The sequence below is a fragment of the Mesoplodon mirus genome (assembly GCF_964341445.2).
Source record: "Mesoplodon mirus genome assembly, chromosome: 5".
Classification (NCBI taxonomy): domain Eukaryota; kingdom Metazoa; phylum Chordata; class Mammalia; order Artiodactyla; family Ziphiidae; genus Mesoplodon; species Mesoplodon mirus.
Window position 1 is genome coordinate 170,496,650 of NC_138980.1, and position 18,441 is coordinate 170,515,090.

General features: G+C 45.9%; 1 protein-coding gene across 1 annotated transcript; it reads left to right on the forward strand.

The window, feature by feature from the left end:
• Positions 1 to 1,600: 1,600 nt before the first annotated feature.
• Positions 1,601 to 16,678, forward strand: ZNF622 (zinc finger protein 622). Its single transcript, XM_082621446.1, has 6 exons — positions 1,601 to 2,347; positions 3,020 to 3,283; positions 3,499 to 3,661; positions 6,469 to 6,581; positions 14,478 to 14,621; positions 16,399 to 16,678. The coding sequence occupies exons 1-6, from the start codon at positions 1,738 to 1,740 to the stop codon at positions 16,524 to 16,526; spliced, it is 1,422 nt and encodes a 473-aa protein (XP_082477572.1). The 5' UTR covers positions 1,601 to 1,737; the 3' UTR covers positions 16,527 to 16,678.
• Positions 16,679 to 18,441: the final 1,763 nt, after the last annotated feature.

Genomic DNA, 18,441 nt, shown 5'->3' on the forward strand with positions numbered 1-18,441 from the left:
AGGGGTAGGGCCTCCTAGAATAGAAAGGCAATCCTCTTGCTCAGTTTGTGCTGCTATAACAAAATATCACAGACTGGGTGGCTTATAAACAACAATTTTTTTTCCTCACAGTTCTGGAAGCTGGAAGTCCAAGATCAGGGTGCCAGCATGGTCCGGTGAGGGGCCTCTTCCTAGTCTCAGACTTCTTATTCGATCCCCTTTTGGGTGTCTGAGGCCTATGTGCTCAGAATCTAATCACCTCTCAGAAGTGCCACCTCCTAAAACCATCACTTTGGGAATTCGTATGTCAATATGATTTTTTTTTTCTTTTTGAGGGGGGTGGCACAAACATTCAGACCAGAGCAGGAATGTGTTTGTACTTTATTCCCAGTCAGGGGAAGCCCCTGAAGGTTTTCAGCAAGAAGAACAATGCGACTTAACCTACATTTTAAAAAACGTCGATATCTTCTTTGGTGCTATGGGCCGCTTGGATTTTAAACATGCAATGTCCAATTCTGAAAAAGGACGGACTGGTTCAGCTAGGCTGCGCAGACGAGTGTAAGAACTCCCTACGCCTTTAACATTCATGTTTCCTATAGAACCGGGCTGCTACGCATGACATGCCATAGTTAACTAAGTACAGGACACGAGGCTCCTCTGAACTGAGGTGTGCTGTTAATTGTAAAATGCGCACTGGAATGCCAAGATTTAGTCCCAACAAATGAATGTAAAATGTCTCACTAAATCTTCTGGCTTGATTACATGTTGAAATAATACTATTTTTGATATACTGGCTTAAATAAAATATGGCCATCTTACCTCTCTCTTTCCGCTTTAGTGAAAACGTGGCTACTATTAGATTTAAGAGGACCTACTTGTCTGGGATTCTATTTCTACTGGGCAGCGGCTGGGCTGGACTCTGCGCTCCTACGTGCAAACTATCCATCCAGGAGTTTCTCCTGCGCCCTTTCCGCCCCAGTAAGGCCGAGGCTCTGGCCGGGAGTCTCCGGTTTTCCTGTGAGTTCCCTCAGCCTCCAACCCGAGTCTCCGATCCGACTCCCGGGCTGACCAGCATCCCTGGCTTTCGTGACACCCATTCCCCGGCTGCAGGGGTGCAGGGCGCGGACCTCAGAGAATCCAGACGGTCGGGCGGTCGCACGCATCAGTCCTCCCGGTTCCCCAATCCTCCGTCCCGCACGGTGGTCGCCTTCCCAGCACCACGCCTCACAGCACAGCCAAAAAGGACAGTAACCTGCGGGGGCGAGGCCTGTCGATCACACCCAGCTCAGGGCAACACCCACCTCGGTCGACTCAATGAACACCTATTTCTTCTGGTCGACCCAGCTCACGCGGATTCACCGATCCCACACCTCGCGGAGACCTAAACAACAATCACCCATCCAATCACCACTCGTCTCAGGCTCATCCAATTACCACCTGCCTCAGGCCCATCCAGTCACAACCCTGCTTTCGCCAACCCAATCAACACCCACCTCAGGCCGACTGGGCGGGGCCGGATCCCTCCCAGGCTTCCCCACATACCAGGGGCCTGTGGCCTCTCCGCAGCGGGGGCGTGGCTACAGGTCGGGAGGCGGGACTTCCTGTCCGGCCGGGAATAATTCGATCCAGTCCGGAAGTCAGCTTGCAGTCCGGCTCTTCGTGGGCTTTCAGGTTTACGGTTGGAGTGTGTGGTGGGGTCAGGGCGCTCAGTGGTCGCTAGACTGCTGCCTCGGTTCGCCTCTTATTTACTGGCTGGCGATGGCGACCTACACCTGCAACACCTGCCGGGCGCTGTTGGACGACGCGGAGGCGCAGCGGGCCCACTACAAGACGGACTGGCACCGCTACAACCTGAAGCGCAAAGTGGCCGGCATGGCCCCGGTCGGCGCCGAGGGCTTCCAGGAGCGGGTACGGGCGCAGCGGGCCCTGGCGGAGCCGGAGAGCAAGGGCGCGGCCACCTACTGCACCGTCTGCAGTAAGAAGTTTGCCTCGTTCAAGGCCTACGAAAACCATCTGAGGTCCCGGCGGCACGTGGAGCTGGAGAAGGAGGCGGTGAGTCGGAAAGTGGCGATCCTGAATGAAAAGAACTTGGAGAAAGGTCTGGGCGTGGACAGTGTGGACAGGGATGCGGTGAACGCGGCCATCCAGCAGGTCATCAAGGCCCAGCCGTCCACGTCTCCCAAGAAGGCGGCCCCAGCGCCCGAGGCGGAGTCCCGGAGTCCCGTGACCGTGGCCGCTGGAGGACGTGGGACTCAGCAGCGAGACCCGGCCGAGAAGCCTCCCCGGCTGCAGTGGTTTGAACAGCAGGCGAAGAAGTTGGCCAAAGAGCAAGGGGAGGAGGAGAGTGAGGAGGACCTGGATGCAGATGGTGGGGGCCTGTCTGGGGGGCTTGGCGGGGCGGGGGACGGGGCTGGTCCTCAAGCTTCCAGTTTATCTTTGAGGTTGGAGGGGGGAGGTGTCCGTTTTCAGGTGAAGGTGATGCGTGAGGGTGTTTCCTTGGTTTCAGAAGTGGCTGGTGTGGCCAGCACCCCCACAGGGCATTTTGTGTGTTTAGCTCACTGTGGTCGATTCGGGGACTGAAACCTTAACGGGGGGTGGGGGGCATAGTTACTTAGTAAATATTTGTAGAATGAAGGGATGCCTTCTCTGTTGAAGGAGGAGATTGTCAACGTATGCAAGAGAACATAGTACCCTCACACCATGTGCTGCAGAATGTTTAATTCCATTGGGTTTCCGGTCATGATGGCTTTGCTCTGAGTTTGAGGTGCTCAGAATCGGCTAGCTAACTTGCAGTGTGAGGCTGGAGCCAGCAACCTAGGCTTCTTGACTTAATGAGCTATTTTTCCCTCATCCCCCTGACGCTGATTGCATGTGTTCATATAAGAATAGGAAAGGAGCACGTGCGTCCTCCAAGGGGTTTACTGTGCGCTGAAAAAGGAGGAGGAAGGCATTCCTTAGCCATGCCGAGTGGTGTGTGGTGGATGAGTGGCTGACTTTGAGATCTTTTGCTAACTTTGTTTTTCAAATCTCTGGCTTGCAGACTGGGAGGATATTGATTCTGATGAGGAACTGGAATGTGAGGATGCTGAAGCCACGGAGGAGGAGGAGGAGGAGGAGGAGGCAGCGGAGGAAGAGGCTGGAGGAAGCACCCCGCTTGGTGCCATCCCCATAACGGACTGCTTATTTTGTCCCCATCATTCAAGGTCCCTCGCGAAGAATGTGGCTCATATGACTCAAGTCCACAGCTTCTTTATTCCTGATGTAGAGTATCTTTCAGATCTTAAGGGACTGATTAAATATTTGGGTAAGTTCAGTCGTTTTTTCCTTTTGAATGACAAAATACCACATTATTGGGGGCATTAGTTTGGGGCTTCTCCTCAATCTTGGATTGAATGACAGGCCGATTTTGTGAAAATCAGAAACTTGATGGCTGTTTTTTGAATTGTGGACATCGACAGTGAGCCCTAATCTGGCTGCAAAAAGCTGCTTTCCTGTTTTTTTCTCAACTTATTTTTCCAGGAGAGAAAGTCGGTGTGGGGAAGATTTGCTTGTGGTGCAATGAGAGGGGGAAGTCCTTCTACTCCACGGAAGCTGTACAGGCTCACATGAATGATAGGAGTCACTGCAAGCTCTTCACAGATGGGGATGCGCTTTTGGAATTTGCGGACTTCTACGATTTTAGGTGAGTCTGATTTGTAATAGCGAGTGAAGCCAGCTGATCACATTTGCATTGGATTCGCATGTGCCCCTACCTGATAACTGTCTGTGTCTGGCTCTGTCCAGTATCGTATTCTTCATACGTCTTAGCACACTTCTTTAGGAGGTCGTTATTTCCTCTCATTCTGTAGATGAGAAACTGAGTATCACAGAGTTAAACACACATATCTGAGCCAGAGATCTCAGGCCCAAACCGTCAGTTTGTGTGGTTTGAAAACTTGTTTTTGCTTGTTGTGGTTTCCATGGTCAGAAGTTCAGTTTTGCCAGTTACCTCAGGAACAGAGGCAGGGAAGTTAGGCTTCACATCTTGGTTTCCCTGAGAGCCCTTGAATCACAGGCTGTCTCGTAAGGGACTTGAGCTGGTGGCTGCACCAGGCCTGTCCCAATCACTTGTTGGTGAAATTATTCCACCTTTACCTAGAATCTTGAATATTTCCTACATCATGCAATGAATCCATGCTAGGAATTCTGGAACAGCTGGTTCTTAGTGTCAGTGTGCCTATGACCTAGCACGGGTGTGCTCTGCAAGCAGGTGTGTATAATGACCGTGCCAGGTGTGCAGAGTCCACCTAATACAGGTGTTCAGGAAAGTGCTGGTCTTTTAAGTTGTCCTTTTGCATTTTCCTCCTGATTTGTCATTTCTCATTTGTCCTGACAGAGAGTTTTTCATTATAGCCACTTTGGTGGCCCTGTAGGGGTATCCATTGTGGTTTTAATTTAAATTTCCCTGATGAGGACTGATGCAGTTGAGAACCTTTTTATATATCAACTGGCCATTTGGATATCTCTTGTGCAGAATCTGATCTAGTCTTTTGTCTGTTCCTATTGGCTTATCTGCCTTACTACTAACATTTTAGTGTACATTTCTCCAGTTATTTTCCATGTGTATTTGTGAACAGCTGTAGAAACACAGAGATTCTTCTGGAACTACAGTGTCTAATTTGCTAATTCCTAGGTGTACTCATGTTGCTCTTTTGGTTAATTAAGTAAAGTAAAAGTTTTTAAATTCAGTTCTTCAGTTGCACTCCCCACGTTTCAAGCCCTATGCTTAAAAACAGCTGTGCTTTAAAAGTAGCTACCATAGTGGACACACAGACTGAAAATTTGCATCATCAGAGACTTCTGTTGTTCAGCACTGTTGTAGAACTTGTTTTTGTAATGATTAAATTGAGGAGAGCTGCATCTCCAGCTGTACAGTCTCCTCTCCCTCTGTTGGCCAACCCGCCTAGAGAGAAACAAATACAGAGGTGAAGGAATTCTGTTATAGGTAATTTGCTCACTCTTTATTAGAGCAATTTTAGATTCTCAGCAAAATTGAGCAAAAGGTACAGAGATTTCAAATATACTCCTTACCGAGCACGTGCATAGGCTCCCTCATTATCAGCATCCCCCAGTGGTACATTTGTTACAATTGATGAACCAAGTTGACCCATCAATTATCACTCAAAGTCCATAGTTTAGAGTTCACTCTTGGTGTTGTCCATTGTATGAGTTTGGAGAAATGTGCATACAATGACATGTATCCACCATTAGAATAGCATACAGAGTGGTTTCACTGACCTACAAATCCTCTGTGTTCTGCATGTTCATCATTCTCCTCCACCCGACCCCTGGAAAATAGTGATATTTAATGTCTCCATATTTTTGCCTTTTCCAGAATGTTGTATGATTCGAATCATACAGTATGTAGCCTTTTCAGACTGCTTCTTTCACTTAGTAACATGCTTTTAAGGTTCCTGCATGTCTTTTCAGGGCCTGCCAGCTCATTTCTTTTTTGTATAATCCAAAAATATTCTGCTGTATGGATGTGGCACAGTTTATTTATCTATTCACCTATTGAAGCACATGTTGGTTTCTTCAAGTTTTAAGAATTTGGATAAATCTTCTGTAATTCACGTGCAGGTTTTTGTATGGACAAAAGTTTCTGACTCCTTAGGGTAAATACCAAGCCGCAGGATTGCTGGGTCTTATGGTAAGAGTGTGTTTGATTTTGAAGACACCGCCAACTCTTCCAAAGGGGCTATACCCTCCTGCATTCCCACTAGCAATTAATGAGAGTTCCTGTTGCTCCAGATCCTCACCAGCACTTGATATTGTCATTGTTCTGGACTTTGACCATTCTGATAGGTGCGTAGTTGTAGCTCTGTGTTTTAATTTGCATTTTTCTGATGACATGCTGTGGAGCATCTGTTTTGCATGCTTATTTGCCATGTGTGTATTTACTTAGTGAGGAGTCTATTAAGGTCTTTGGCCCATGTTTTAATCAGGTTGTTTATTGCTGAGTTTTAAGAGTTCTTTTTGCATTTGGATAGCAGTCCTTTACCAGATGTGTCTTCTGCAAATACTTTTTTCCAAGTCTGAATCTTGTATTTTAATTCTCTCGACGTTGTTTTTCACAGAGCAGAAGTTTTTAATTTTAGTGAAGTTTAGCTTATCAGTTATTTCTTTCATGGACTGTGCCTTTTGTGTCGTTTCTAAAAAGTCATCACCAAACCCTAAGTTATCTAGGTTTTCTTCTATATTATCTTCTAGGATTTTTTATAGTTTTGTATTTTACATTTAGGCCTGGGATCCATTTTGAATTCGTAGGCCATTTGCATACTTTACTACAGAGAAAATGCTAACAAATTGTTTTCTCTCCAAAAGCTTTCAATGTAGTCGCTGCAACTGTTAACCCCTCACCCCAACCCCTTTAGTTATCTAGTAGGTTTGCAGTATTTTCATTAAATTTGGGGTCTTGGTCTATGTATTAATGCCATTCCATGGTTCCAGGAGCAGCTACCCAGGTCACAAGGAAGGAGAGGACCCTGATGAGACTGAGGACTTGCCCTCAGAAAGGGCCTTGGAATATGATGACGACACCATGGAGCTGATTCTCCCTTCTGGTAAGTGCAGTTGTCCAAAATACATAGCTGCATGCTGCTGAGATTGTCGGAGAGGCGTGTTCCCATCACTTCCCTTCCACACCGAGGGGAGAGACCCTACAACTTCAAGTGTGTGTTTGTGTTCCCCCGGATGAGGTAAACTCTGCCCCGTAGCTCTGTCTTGGCTGTTTTGTTTAAATTGCATCAATGTTTTTTTCACTTTTGTTGTGATTTGTAATGCTTTAATCAGTCATTGCCTTTCTTTTCAGTACATAGACCTTTTGTATTACCTGTTTTTTTGGCCCCATCCAAGTTTTTCTTATTAAACTTGACTTCGCTCTTATTCCTTGAACTGATTCCTGTTTCCATGGTGGCTCAGACTTGCACATGTTAGTCTGGCATGGGTGGATCTGATTGACAGCGCCCAGGTTTCCTGTCCGTATTCTGGATGTAGGGGGAGGCTTGGAGTTTGAATTCTACCTTCTCCTTTGGGGAACAGGATTCATAATGGCAGGATTTTGTCCCAGATATGAATAGAAGAAGGAAAGCCATGAATGTGAGAAGTATGCAGTATTGCTTACAGTTATGCTTAGCTAATAGGAATGGGGGCAGCGACAGAAGACGCATTTAAAAAGGACAGGGAATGGGATGATAAGATAATAAGACCCTAATAATACCTCGTATTTTCTGAGCAGTTAGCACATTCAGGCAGATATATTATTTTATCTTTACATCAAGCCCTTGAGTTAGATTCTATTATCCTTATTTGACATACGAGCCAGCTGAAGCTTAGACAGGTTGAGTAATTTACCCAGGATCATGGACCTCGTCAGTGAAGCCCTTTCCCCACTTCTCTCCACTGCCTGGGAGATTTGCAGTGATGGTGGGAGCAGGAACAGCCACATTGCCAGTGGAGACGTCTGCCATGAGGAAGCCACCCTGGGGTGCTGCTCTCCACCTGGAATATCACGGCTTAGGTATAGAGAGCCCTGCTTAACCCAGAGTGACAACCTTCTAAGGCTAAAGGCAGCTTTAGACAATGACAGTGAAAGGAAAATGCAGGCAGAACCTGTCTTGAGGATATAATTCTTCTACAGTGGTAGAAGATATTCAGATATTCTACATATATTGAATATTCAGATATTCAATACAGAATATTCTGTAATGCAGCAGAATATCGGGGCCTGTACAATATGCAACAGCAACACAGGCCTAAATATATCACAGAGGACCTAGTCCCATCTTCCCTTGGTGAAAATACTGATGCAGAATCTCAGAAATAAGCTTAATAACTTCTTTTCTAAGACTGTTTATTTAGCCCCTAGTTTCATTAGCTCCCCCTTCCTTAACTGAGACTGAGATCACAGTAGACCTTGAGAAAGTGAATGGAATGGTCCCTGACAGCGGCGCCTGGCGTGTAGTAGGATCACTAGGAACGTGGGCTTCATTTTGCAGCAGCGCTGCTCTCCAGTGAGCTTATCCTATTTTAGAAGTAGAGAAATTTTCATCTGGACTTAAGACGTCTGAAGCTTAAAGACCCCTTAGCTATCTAGACAACACATTTGCGCAGAGCGATCGAGTTTCCTCAGGTTCACCAAAGCCAAACCTGGGTGTCTTCTCAGGATCCGCTCTTCCTCTCCCACATCCAGATGGTGACTAATTGCAATTCCTAAATGGCTTTTGAATATTTTTTCTTTTTTTTCCTCCTTATCTGTGTCACCATGAAAGTTTCCAATCTGGTGTCCACTTGACCACCAGAAGGTACTTTCTAAAACAAACACCAGTCTATCTTCCTTTCCCTCTGGAATTCCCAGGGGGAGCCCTTGCCTTCAGGGTCACTTTGTCGCCCAGGTGTCTGGCGACCGCCCGCACGCAGTCTCCCTCCCCCGGGCCTTTGCCTGGGCGCTGCCTCTGTCCTCCCCCTCCCCGTCCTCGTCCTCGTCCCCGTCCCTGTCCCCGTCCTGTAGGGCTCACGTTGGGCCCTGCCCCAGGAAGCTGTTCTGAGCTCAGCGCCTGCCCTGAGTCAGGAGAGTCTCCTCCGCCCCTGCCCAGCTGTCATGTGTGGCTCTAGCTCCGCTGTGCCTGTCAGCCGGCTTGCCTTCTGCCCCGTTTCTGTGAGGACAAAGCTGGCGTCTTTCATCTCCGCGCAGTGCCTCAGGCACACAGGAGCCACGTAAATGGCTGTTGACTGAGTGACTGGCAGGTTGGAGGTGACTTTTATTTATTTATTTATTTTTGCGGTACGCAGGCCTCTCACTGTTGTGGCCTCTCCCGCTGCGGAGCACAGGCTCCCGACGCGCAGGTTCAGTGGCCATGGCTCACGGGCCCAGCCGCTCCGCGGCATGTGGGATCTTCCCGGACCGGGGCACGAACCCGTGTCCCCTGCATCGGCAGGCGGACTCTCAACCACTGCGCCACCAGGGAAGCCCTGGAGGTGACTTTTATTTTATTTTTTTTTCTCTTTTTTGAACGGCTTTATTGAGATACAACCCAAATACTCTATAATTCACCTATTTAAAGTCTACAATTGAATGGTTTTTAGTTGATTCACAAACGTGTGCAAGCACCACCACAGTTCAGTTTAGAACATTTTCATCCTCTCAAAAAGAAACCCCGTACCTTTCAGCCATCACCCCTCCATCTCCCCAGCCCCACTCAAGTCCCTAAGCAACCATTAACCTACTTTCTGTCCCCACAGATTTGCTTATTCTGGACTTTTGTAGGAACAGAATTGCATACTAGGTGGACTTTTGGGACTGACTTCTTCCACCTAAGGTTTTCGATGTTCATCCACGTGGTAGCATGTGTCAGGATTCCATTCCTTTCACGGCTGGATGGTATCATGTGGATACACACATTTTGGTCACCCATTCATCACTTTGTGAACAACTGGCTTGTTTCTACCTTTTGGCTATAATGAAGAAAGCTGCTATAAACGTTGGCATACAAGGTTTTGTGTGGATGTATGTTTTCTATTCTCCTGAGTATATACCTAAGAGTGGAAGTGCTGGGTTATACGGTAACTGTGTTTAACCATTTGAGGAACTGCCAGACTGGTTTCCAAAGTGGCTGCACCATTTCACACTCTTACCAGCAGTGTATGAAGTTCTAATTTCTCCACATCCTTGACAACGCTTGCTATTATCTGTCTTCTCAATTATCACCAACCTACTGGACGTGAAGTAGTATCTCACTGCGGTTTTTTTTTTTCTCTTAATAATAGCTATCATTTTTATTAAGTCCTTAAAATAGCCTTGTGAGGAAAATTTTTTTTTATATATCTTTATTGGAGTATAATTGCTTTAAATGGTGTGTTAGTTTCTGCTTTATAACAAAGTGAATCAGTTATACATATACATATGTTCCCATATCTCTTCCCTCTTGCGTTTCCCTCCCTCCCACCTTCCCTATCCCACCCCTCTAGGTGGTCACAAAGCACTGAGTTGATCTCCCTGTGCTATGTGGCTGCTTCCCACTAGCTATCTATTTTACGTTTGGTAGTGTATATGTGTCCATGCCACTCTCTCACTTGGTCCCAGCTTTGTCCCCCTCCCCATATCCTCAAGTCCATTCTCTAGTAGGTCTCTGTCTTTATTCCTGTCTTACCCCTAGGTTCTTCATGACATTTTTTTTTCTTAGATTCCATATATATGTGTTAGCATACGGTATTTGTCTTTCTCTTTCTGAATTACTTCACTCTGTATGACAGACTCTAGGTCCATCCACCTCACTACAAATAACTCAATTTCGTTTCTTTTTATGGCTGAGTAATATTCCATTGTATATATGTGCCACTGGAGGTGACTTTTAAAAGGAAAGCAAGGTGGCTTCCCCGGGCCTGCCACAGTGCAGGAAAAGCAGAGCAGAGGGGGGCCACTCTGGGCTGCGATGTTGCCTTGGGGGCTGAGAATCGTATTTGCCTGCAGTCCTGGGCGGCAGATTGCTCTGCCTGTTCGTCATATAGTCAAAGAAGAAAGTGCCATGAGATTAACTTGAAGGTCCAGTTTCTTGTGTTTTTAAAGCATGAGTTTCCTTGCTCACAGCTACGTGTCCACGTACCAAGTGATGCTGTTTTAAAGTACTGGATGATAACCTCAGGGCAGCTCTTAAGGGAGACTGGGAAGTAGTGAGTAAGCGGCTTGGTCTTGGAGTACTGGGCGATATTGTACTGTTAGACTCTGGAGAGGCCAGACCAGCTGCCAGGTGCTGCCTTACCTCAGCGTTCGTCACTGGCTATGCACTTTTTCTGAGTGTGTGCATTTTCCTGGGGAAACGCCGTAACAACATAAAGTCACCTGTGTGGCCACACAGCTTTTTAAATTTTTTAATTATTTTATTTATTTGTTTTTTAATTAATTAACTTATTTTTTGGCCATGCTGTGTGGCTTGCGGGATCTTATTTCCCCGACCAGGGATCGAACCCGCACCCTGGGCAGTGAAAGCGCGGAGTCCTAACCATTGGACCATGAGGGAATTCCTCCACACAGATTTTTTTTTGACTGTGAGGGTAAGTGCACTTTTTCTGGGGAAAGGCTGTAGTTTCTGAAAAGCATCTGTGACCTGGAGGAGATTAAGAGCCAAGAATGGAAAAATCTAAATAAATGTACAGCATTCGCTGCTTTCCTGGGTCTTCTTCACAGATGACTGGCTGCTGAGACCTGATAATAGAATTTGTTTAAATAACAACAGAACATAGCACTCTTAGTGAATCAGAAGCTACCACCATTTGGAAATTTCTTCCAGCTATACAGTTACATACGCTTTTACCATCTCACTTTAAAAACCAGTCCTGCTCTAGTCAGTCTTGGTTATAATGAGACATGAGTGTTTCGTCCATTGGTTTGCCTCCGTGTCTCAGTGCTGACTTGGGGATTTTGTAATGAACCAAGAAAATAGGGAATCCCTGAATAAACACTGTATACATGTGTAGTGATATTACAACAGTGTATTCAGTCACCTGGTTATGTCTTTTAACAAATTTACCGTTCAGAAACTTCCTTGATTATGCTCAGTTATATGGCTGGGTCAGCGTGGATGTTAGCATGAAGCTGACTTGAGAAGGATTCTAATGTGGAGCGCCTAGTGATACTTAATCAACTACACTTAGCAGAGTCTGCTTTAAACCGGTTTCGAAAGCAGTGGGTAGTTGTGATTCCTTAAATCTAGTTGCTTCAGGTCAAGTAGATGATCCCAGAGGCAGTGACATAGAGCATCCGGTAGAGGGCGCTATGAGCATTTATTTAGAAGACTGTGGTCTGGCTCAGTTCCTTCCCTCTTTGCTCTTCAGTTCCTGTGGAGTAGGTTGGTGTGAAAACACATCCAGTTAGTTGCTGACTAGCCAGATGAATCTGTTGCTGGATCCACGAAAGGCACGTGATCAATCTTATTAGGAAACTTACAGTTAGAGATATTTTCTTTTTCACTGTCTAATTTCACCCAGTGTTAGGCTATTTGTTAAGTAAGAGTGGAAATTTTTAAAATACATTTATTTATTTGTTTGTTTGTTTATTTATTTTTGGCTGTGTTGGGTCTTCATATTCTTTTTTGTATTCTTTTCCATTATGGTTTATTACAGTATACTGAATATAGTTCCCTGTGCTATACAGTAGGACCTTGTTGCTTACCTATTTTATATACAGTAGTTTGTATCTGCTAGTCCCAAACTCCTAATTTCTCCCTTCCCCACCTCCTTCCTTTCCCCTTTGAGAACCGTAAGTTTGTTCTCTATGTTCGTGAGTCTGTCTCTATGTCCGTGAGTCTGTAAAGAAGTTCACTTGTATCATGTTTTAGGTTAGGAGTCACAGTCTTGTAAGCAGTTCTTACTGTGGAGAAAGATAGATGGACAGGTTGTGGCTGCATCATAACTCATACATTACCCATCTGTTATTTATGGACAGGCACAGCGTGTTCTATAACGAATTTTCCTTGATGAGGGTCTTGCAGTTGAGCTGTTCTCAGCACATTGTACTTGGTGCTTAATGTTAGGTGCTCACTGTCATTGCCACAGGACAGGAGTAACTTTAAACGCTGAATGTTTAGAGTTCTCCTGTCAGGTGTCAGAAACCTTGGCGTTGATTAATGAAACCTTTTCAAGCATGTTTTAAAAGCCAACCTTCAATAATAACGTATTTCTAAATGCTGCTTACGAATGTAAATAAATCGATTAAGTACTAATGACCAGCAGCATTATCATTTAATGATTTTGAGGAAATCATCATTGCAAACTCAGAGCATCCTGCCTACCTTATAAATAGAAAGTCATAATCAGCAGTGCTGGGCTTTTCTGCTAGAGCCTCGATTTAAGAGTGAGTCCTTCTCCATCCACTGTATCTCACTTATTTCTTGTGGTTTAGGAGCTTTGTTAACTCTTCTGCTGCCGGAACAGTCAGGTCCTGGGAAACATCTTTTCATCCATATTAGTATCCAGAGGCCACATCATCTTTGACTTGAAAGTTTCTTTTTGTCATCTGTTGCGTCTGATCACCAATCGGTCAACTGGAAGTAACCACTTTTCCATATCTGTGTAGAGAACAAACTGTTTCCCAGGTAGCTTGCCAGGTATAGGGACTTGAAACGAAATAACCTGACAGAATTTTTTCTTGCAAGTTAAAAATCTAGGTCCTGAAAGCGAATATAGCCATCTACAATAGTTAACAGTATTCTGTTCATGGTGTCTCTGCACAAACTATTCTGAAAGAAATGATTTTATATATGTAAGTGTAAAACTTCCATAGCAGCCATACACATGGTTCTACCTGGCTGTATTTCCTTAATTCATTTTCAGTGGAAATAGCTGTTCCGTGCCTTGTGTGTATGCTGTTGTTAAATTTCTGTGCGTTGATGTCTCTCTGGGAATGCATTTGATTGCTTATGTTCTAGTTAATATTCTTGTGAAAGTATAGCCTGGGTTTAGTAAGCTCTCAGGTGATCTCATGCCGGTGGCCCCGGAGCACTTTTCGAGAGCCAGGGCTCTGATGGAGCCTGGAGTGAGTCATCCCTGAAGCCCCCCCCCCCCCCCCGCCCCCTTCACTTTCACCTACTGTGAAGCTGAGATCCCGGGGTCAGCACGCTTTTGCTGTAAAAGAGCAGACAGTCCCAAGAGTTCATTTCTGAAAGCGTGATTGACTGGCACGGTTGTATCAGATCCTTCTCAGTAAGTTAAACCTGGAGAGAGAATTCGTCTTCGTCATCTTTTAAAATTACGGTTCACCAGGCGACTTCCGTCATTTAGAAAGCAGTAGGGCAGGGTTTCTCAGCCTCAGCACTGTGGACGTTTGGGGCAGATAATTCTTTGTTTTGGGGGCTGTGCTGTGCATTGTACGCTGTTTAGCCGCATCCCTGGCCTCCCCCCACTAGGTGTCAGGAGCCTCCCTCTAGCTGTGACAGCCAGAAATGTCTCAGTCATTGCCACGTGTCGTCTGGGGATAAAATCGCCTGTTTGAGAACCACCGCAATAGAGAATTTAAGCAAAGGAAAAGTGGATTGGTTTCTATTCTAGACTCAGACTGTGGCTTGTAGACCTAAACATCAGGGCCATTATCTGTGCTTAATCTCTTTTCTATTAAAAAAAAAGTTAAAATTCCTTACCTCCTAGGATCCTATTATCTGTGTTAGTTGGGGGCAGCTATGTGAATTTCTAGGGAAGCGTATTGTCAGTACAGATGCTGAATTTTTCACCTGACGGTGACTTGCCATTATCTCTGTTTTTCAGTGTCTCTACTCTTTGGTTTTCCTTCTTTCATTGTTTAACATGCAGCTTCATCTTTCTTCAGCAGATTAAAGCACTGTTTCTTCTGGCACACCCATTTTCCACCTAGATAAAAGTGAAAATTCTGATTCAGAAAGCCTTTACTTTTACAGCTCTGCCTTGAAAAACTATCCAACTCAGTGCTTCAATATTGTTCTTTTGAAAAACAGGTGCCAGAGTGGGTCATCGCTCCTTGATGAGATACTACAAACAGCGGTTTGGCTTGTCAAGAGCTGTGGCAGTTGCTAAGAATCAGAAGGCCGTGGGCCGGGTCCTCCAGCAGTACAGAGCCCTGGGCTGGACTGGCAGCACAGGTACGTCCATGTGGACCGCAAGGCCCAGCCCAGGAACTTGCATCACACAATGGGCCTCGGGTGAAGTGTTTTTTTTTTTTTCTTTGTCATTGTGGGTCCTGTCTAGGGGAAACTTACCGTCTTGGCTCTGGGGGCTTCTGTGACCACTTGAGACATTTATGGCAATAAGCCCAAAGCTCCATGACTTAAAAGCTTTGTATTCCCTAGCACAGTAACTATTTTAAAACTCATATAAACCATTACCTTTTTCAGGAGGTATAGTTACAAAAATAATTGTTTAGCAATTATCAAAGGTTGAAATTCTCCTGGAGGTTATACAGAGGAATTAAATATCCTTGTGGCGATAGTTTGAGCTGTGAAGTCAAACATGACTTACCTGATATACTTGTAGGTTCTTATACAATGAGTATGAGTAATTTAATTGGTTGAAACCTCTGTTTCCTCACTTATAAAGTGGAGATGATACTAATAGGACCTACTTGTAGAGTTGGGCAGGTTGACTGTCATGATGCATGTATGACATAGTACATGCACATAATAAAGGCCAGCTGTCAGTTCTTCCTTTTGTAATTTTTCCATAGAAAACTTAGTAAGACTCAGCTAGAGCAAGCCACTGAAGTTGTTAAGCTTTGAAACATCATCAGAATGAAATTATTTAAATCTATTCTGATATGTCTGCTGAGTGAAGCTCATTATGCTTGGATCTTCAAAGAGAAGGTCAGTCTACTGAAAACAGTATAGAGAGAAGGGAGAGAGCTGCCTTCTGATGGCCTGGAAAGCTTTGGCACTGGAATGCATTGTAAATGGCTCTGTGTTAATATACACGTAGGTTCCTTCACTAGGGCTCCCTGTGAGCTGAGTTGGGTTTTTATAATTAATTAATTAATTGATTGATTAATTAATTAATTAATTTTTGGCTGCTTTGGGTCTTCGTTGCTGTGCGCAGGCTTTCTCTAGTTGCATCGAGCGGGGGCTACTCTTCTTTGCGGTGTGTGGGCTTCTCATTGCGGTGGCTTCTCTTGTTGTGGAGCACAGGCTGTAGAGTGCAGGCTCAGTAGTTGTGGCATGTGGGCTCAGTAGTTGTGACTCGCAGGCTCTAGAGCGCAGGCTCAGTAGTTGTGGTGCACGGGCTCAGTTGCTCCACGGCATGTGGGGTCTTCCTGGACCAGGGATCAAACCTGTGTACCCTGTATTGGCAGGCGGATTCTTTTTTTTTTTTTTTTTTTTTTTTTTGCGGTACACGGGCCTCTCACTGTTGTGGCCTCTCCGGTTGCGGAGCACAGGCCCTGGATGCGCAGGCTCAGCGGCCATGGCTCACGGGCCCAGCCGCTCCGTGGCATGTGGGATCTTCCTGGACTGGGGCACGAACCCGTGTCCCCTGCATCGGTAGGTAGGCGGACTCCCAACCACTGCGCCACCAGGGAAGCCCGGCAGGCGGATTCTTAACCCCTGTGCCACCAGGGAAGTCCCTCTGACTTGGTTTATAGTCTGCCTTTCTCTGTCCCTTTTGGTCAGTGGGGCTTCACCTTTTGGGCTTATAGACCTTTTCAGATGATGAAAACTAAAGAGGCTCATCCCAGAAGAATGTATATAGAGAGAAGTTCTGGTATGCAATAAACCCCCAAGGCCCATTGGATAGAGACCCCAGGTAATAACTCTTGTTTAAATATCAGAACTCACTTACCCGAAACTAGCTTTGATTCTCTGCCAAGTTGGGTCTTCTCCCATCACAGGTCACAGACCTTTGCCTCATTTCTTATCCCCTTTCCAACCCCAGGAGCAGCTCTCGTGCGCCAGCGGGACATGCAGTATGTCCAAAGGATGAAGTCAAAATGGATGCTGAAGATGGGGATGAGGAACAACGCCACCAAGCAGATGCACTTCAGGCCCCAGGTGCTGTTCTGAGTCGGCCAGGGATTGAGTCATCATCCGTCTCCTGCACAAGTGTCCTCCTTGCCTGGGGACCCGTGGAAGCCGGATCGGACAACAGACCCTTATGCTGCTACTTCTCCCTGTACTTCCTCTGTCCTGACCTGATAATAAAAGTCAGAATCATATTGGCTCTCCAGTGTAATTTTTGGACAGGGTTGAAATGTCGTGTTTTTACAAAGTGAGTGCTGTGTCAACTGGACGCAGGCCCTGCCCTTCTGAGAATTGCTTTGTTGTCTCGGCTTGAAACTGATTTAGGGCTGTCAGAATAGTGTGGGGAATTCAAGAGCGGCTTGTCTGCTCCAAACCTGGTTTAATTTTCAGAAGAACGCCTTACCATATCATGGTGCTGGGACCTATGTAAGGGGGCTTTGAAGCTTCTGGAGGAGCAGAGTTGAATGTCCCTCTTGGAACGTTGTGGCTCCAGAGGTGGTGACAGTCTCTGGGCACTTTCATTAAATCCAGGAAAGTAAAAGGGCATGTCAGTGGCTTGCTGTCAAGGGTCTTCATTTCTAAATGTGATTCCAGAAAGAATGAGTGAGCTTCACCCTGAGACTCAGTTTCCAGTGCCACCTTTCGAGTAGGAAGAAAATAAATGTAAAATGTGTAAATTTCATTTTAGAAACAAAAATGACCTCAGGGTTCAATATCTGAAGAGATGCTCCGTTTAGGTGGTTTAGGGGGAAGGCCATGATATATTGGAAATGAAAGTAAACATGAAGTTCAAATCCATTGAGCTAACTGTCTGTCTTTGGAAAAGTGGCTTGGTCTTTGAAATCTGTGAAATGAGGTGTTTATTACTTCACCGGTTGTGCGGTTAATTAAATCAGCAACGGACCCGTCCCTCGCTCAGTCCCCAGCACAAAGTAAATGCTTCAAGTTCTCTCTGGTGGGGCGGGTGCCCCTCTGAGGAGGGGGATGTCTGGTCAGCGCAGTGGTCTTTCTGAGGGGTGGATTCAGGGATGCCTGGAGATCGTGTTTGCCCTTACCATGCATTCAGCAGCCGTCGCTAGCTGGAGACACATCTTTTTCCTTAAGTTTTGGGTGCAGAATGGAATGAATTATATTTCATTAGTATGTGGGTTCACCGTCTAACAGTAGAGGGCTCCCTAGTTTAGCTTTACTCCTTCGTCCTAACATTCTTGTCACACAAGTACCCACCTTCTTGTGTGTGACATCGTTGAATCTATATCCTGAGAAAACGATATCGTGCTTGGCATGGGGTGTGTTTTTAATCTATACTTAACGTACGGGACATTGTGCTATATTTCTTGTCAGTTGTTTTTCTTTCAGTATTTTTTCACTCGACTTGGTAAGCCTAATTCATCTTCTGACTGCTGGGAGGGGTCCACACTGTGTTCTCCACACAGAACTTCCCTCCCGCGCAGCTGACCCCTCCTCCTCTCTAACCCCCCAGTCCCACACCAGCACCGCACTGTTTGAGTGCCTCGTTTATATTGGTGCGCTTTTAATTTTGAGGCCTTTTTGTGTGTGTGTGTGGTACGCGGGTCTCTCACTGGCCTCTCCCGTTGCGGAGCACAGGCTCTGGACGCGCAGGCTCAGCGGCCATGGCTCACGGGCCCAGCCGCTCCACAGCATGTGGGATCTTCCCGGACCGGGGCACGAACCCGTGTCCCCTGCATCGGCAGGCAGACTCTCAACCACTGCACCACCAGGGAAGCCCCTTGAGGCCTTTTCACCTATGAGTGGCGATGAGGATAGCGTATTTGCCGACCTGAAAACATTCCATTTATGTATCATCTACTTCTTCCAGGCTTCAAGAGACTCGTTCTGAGTTAAGTTTGTGAAGCAATCCACTGTCACCTCTATCCACGTCATAACTTTTAAAAATTCAGTTTATTTGCCTTTCTGGAGTAAAGCTCTACTTGGG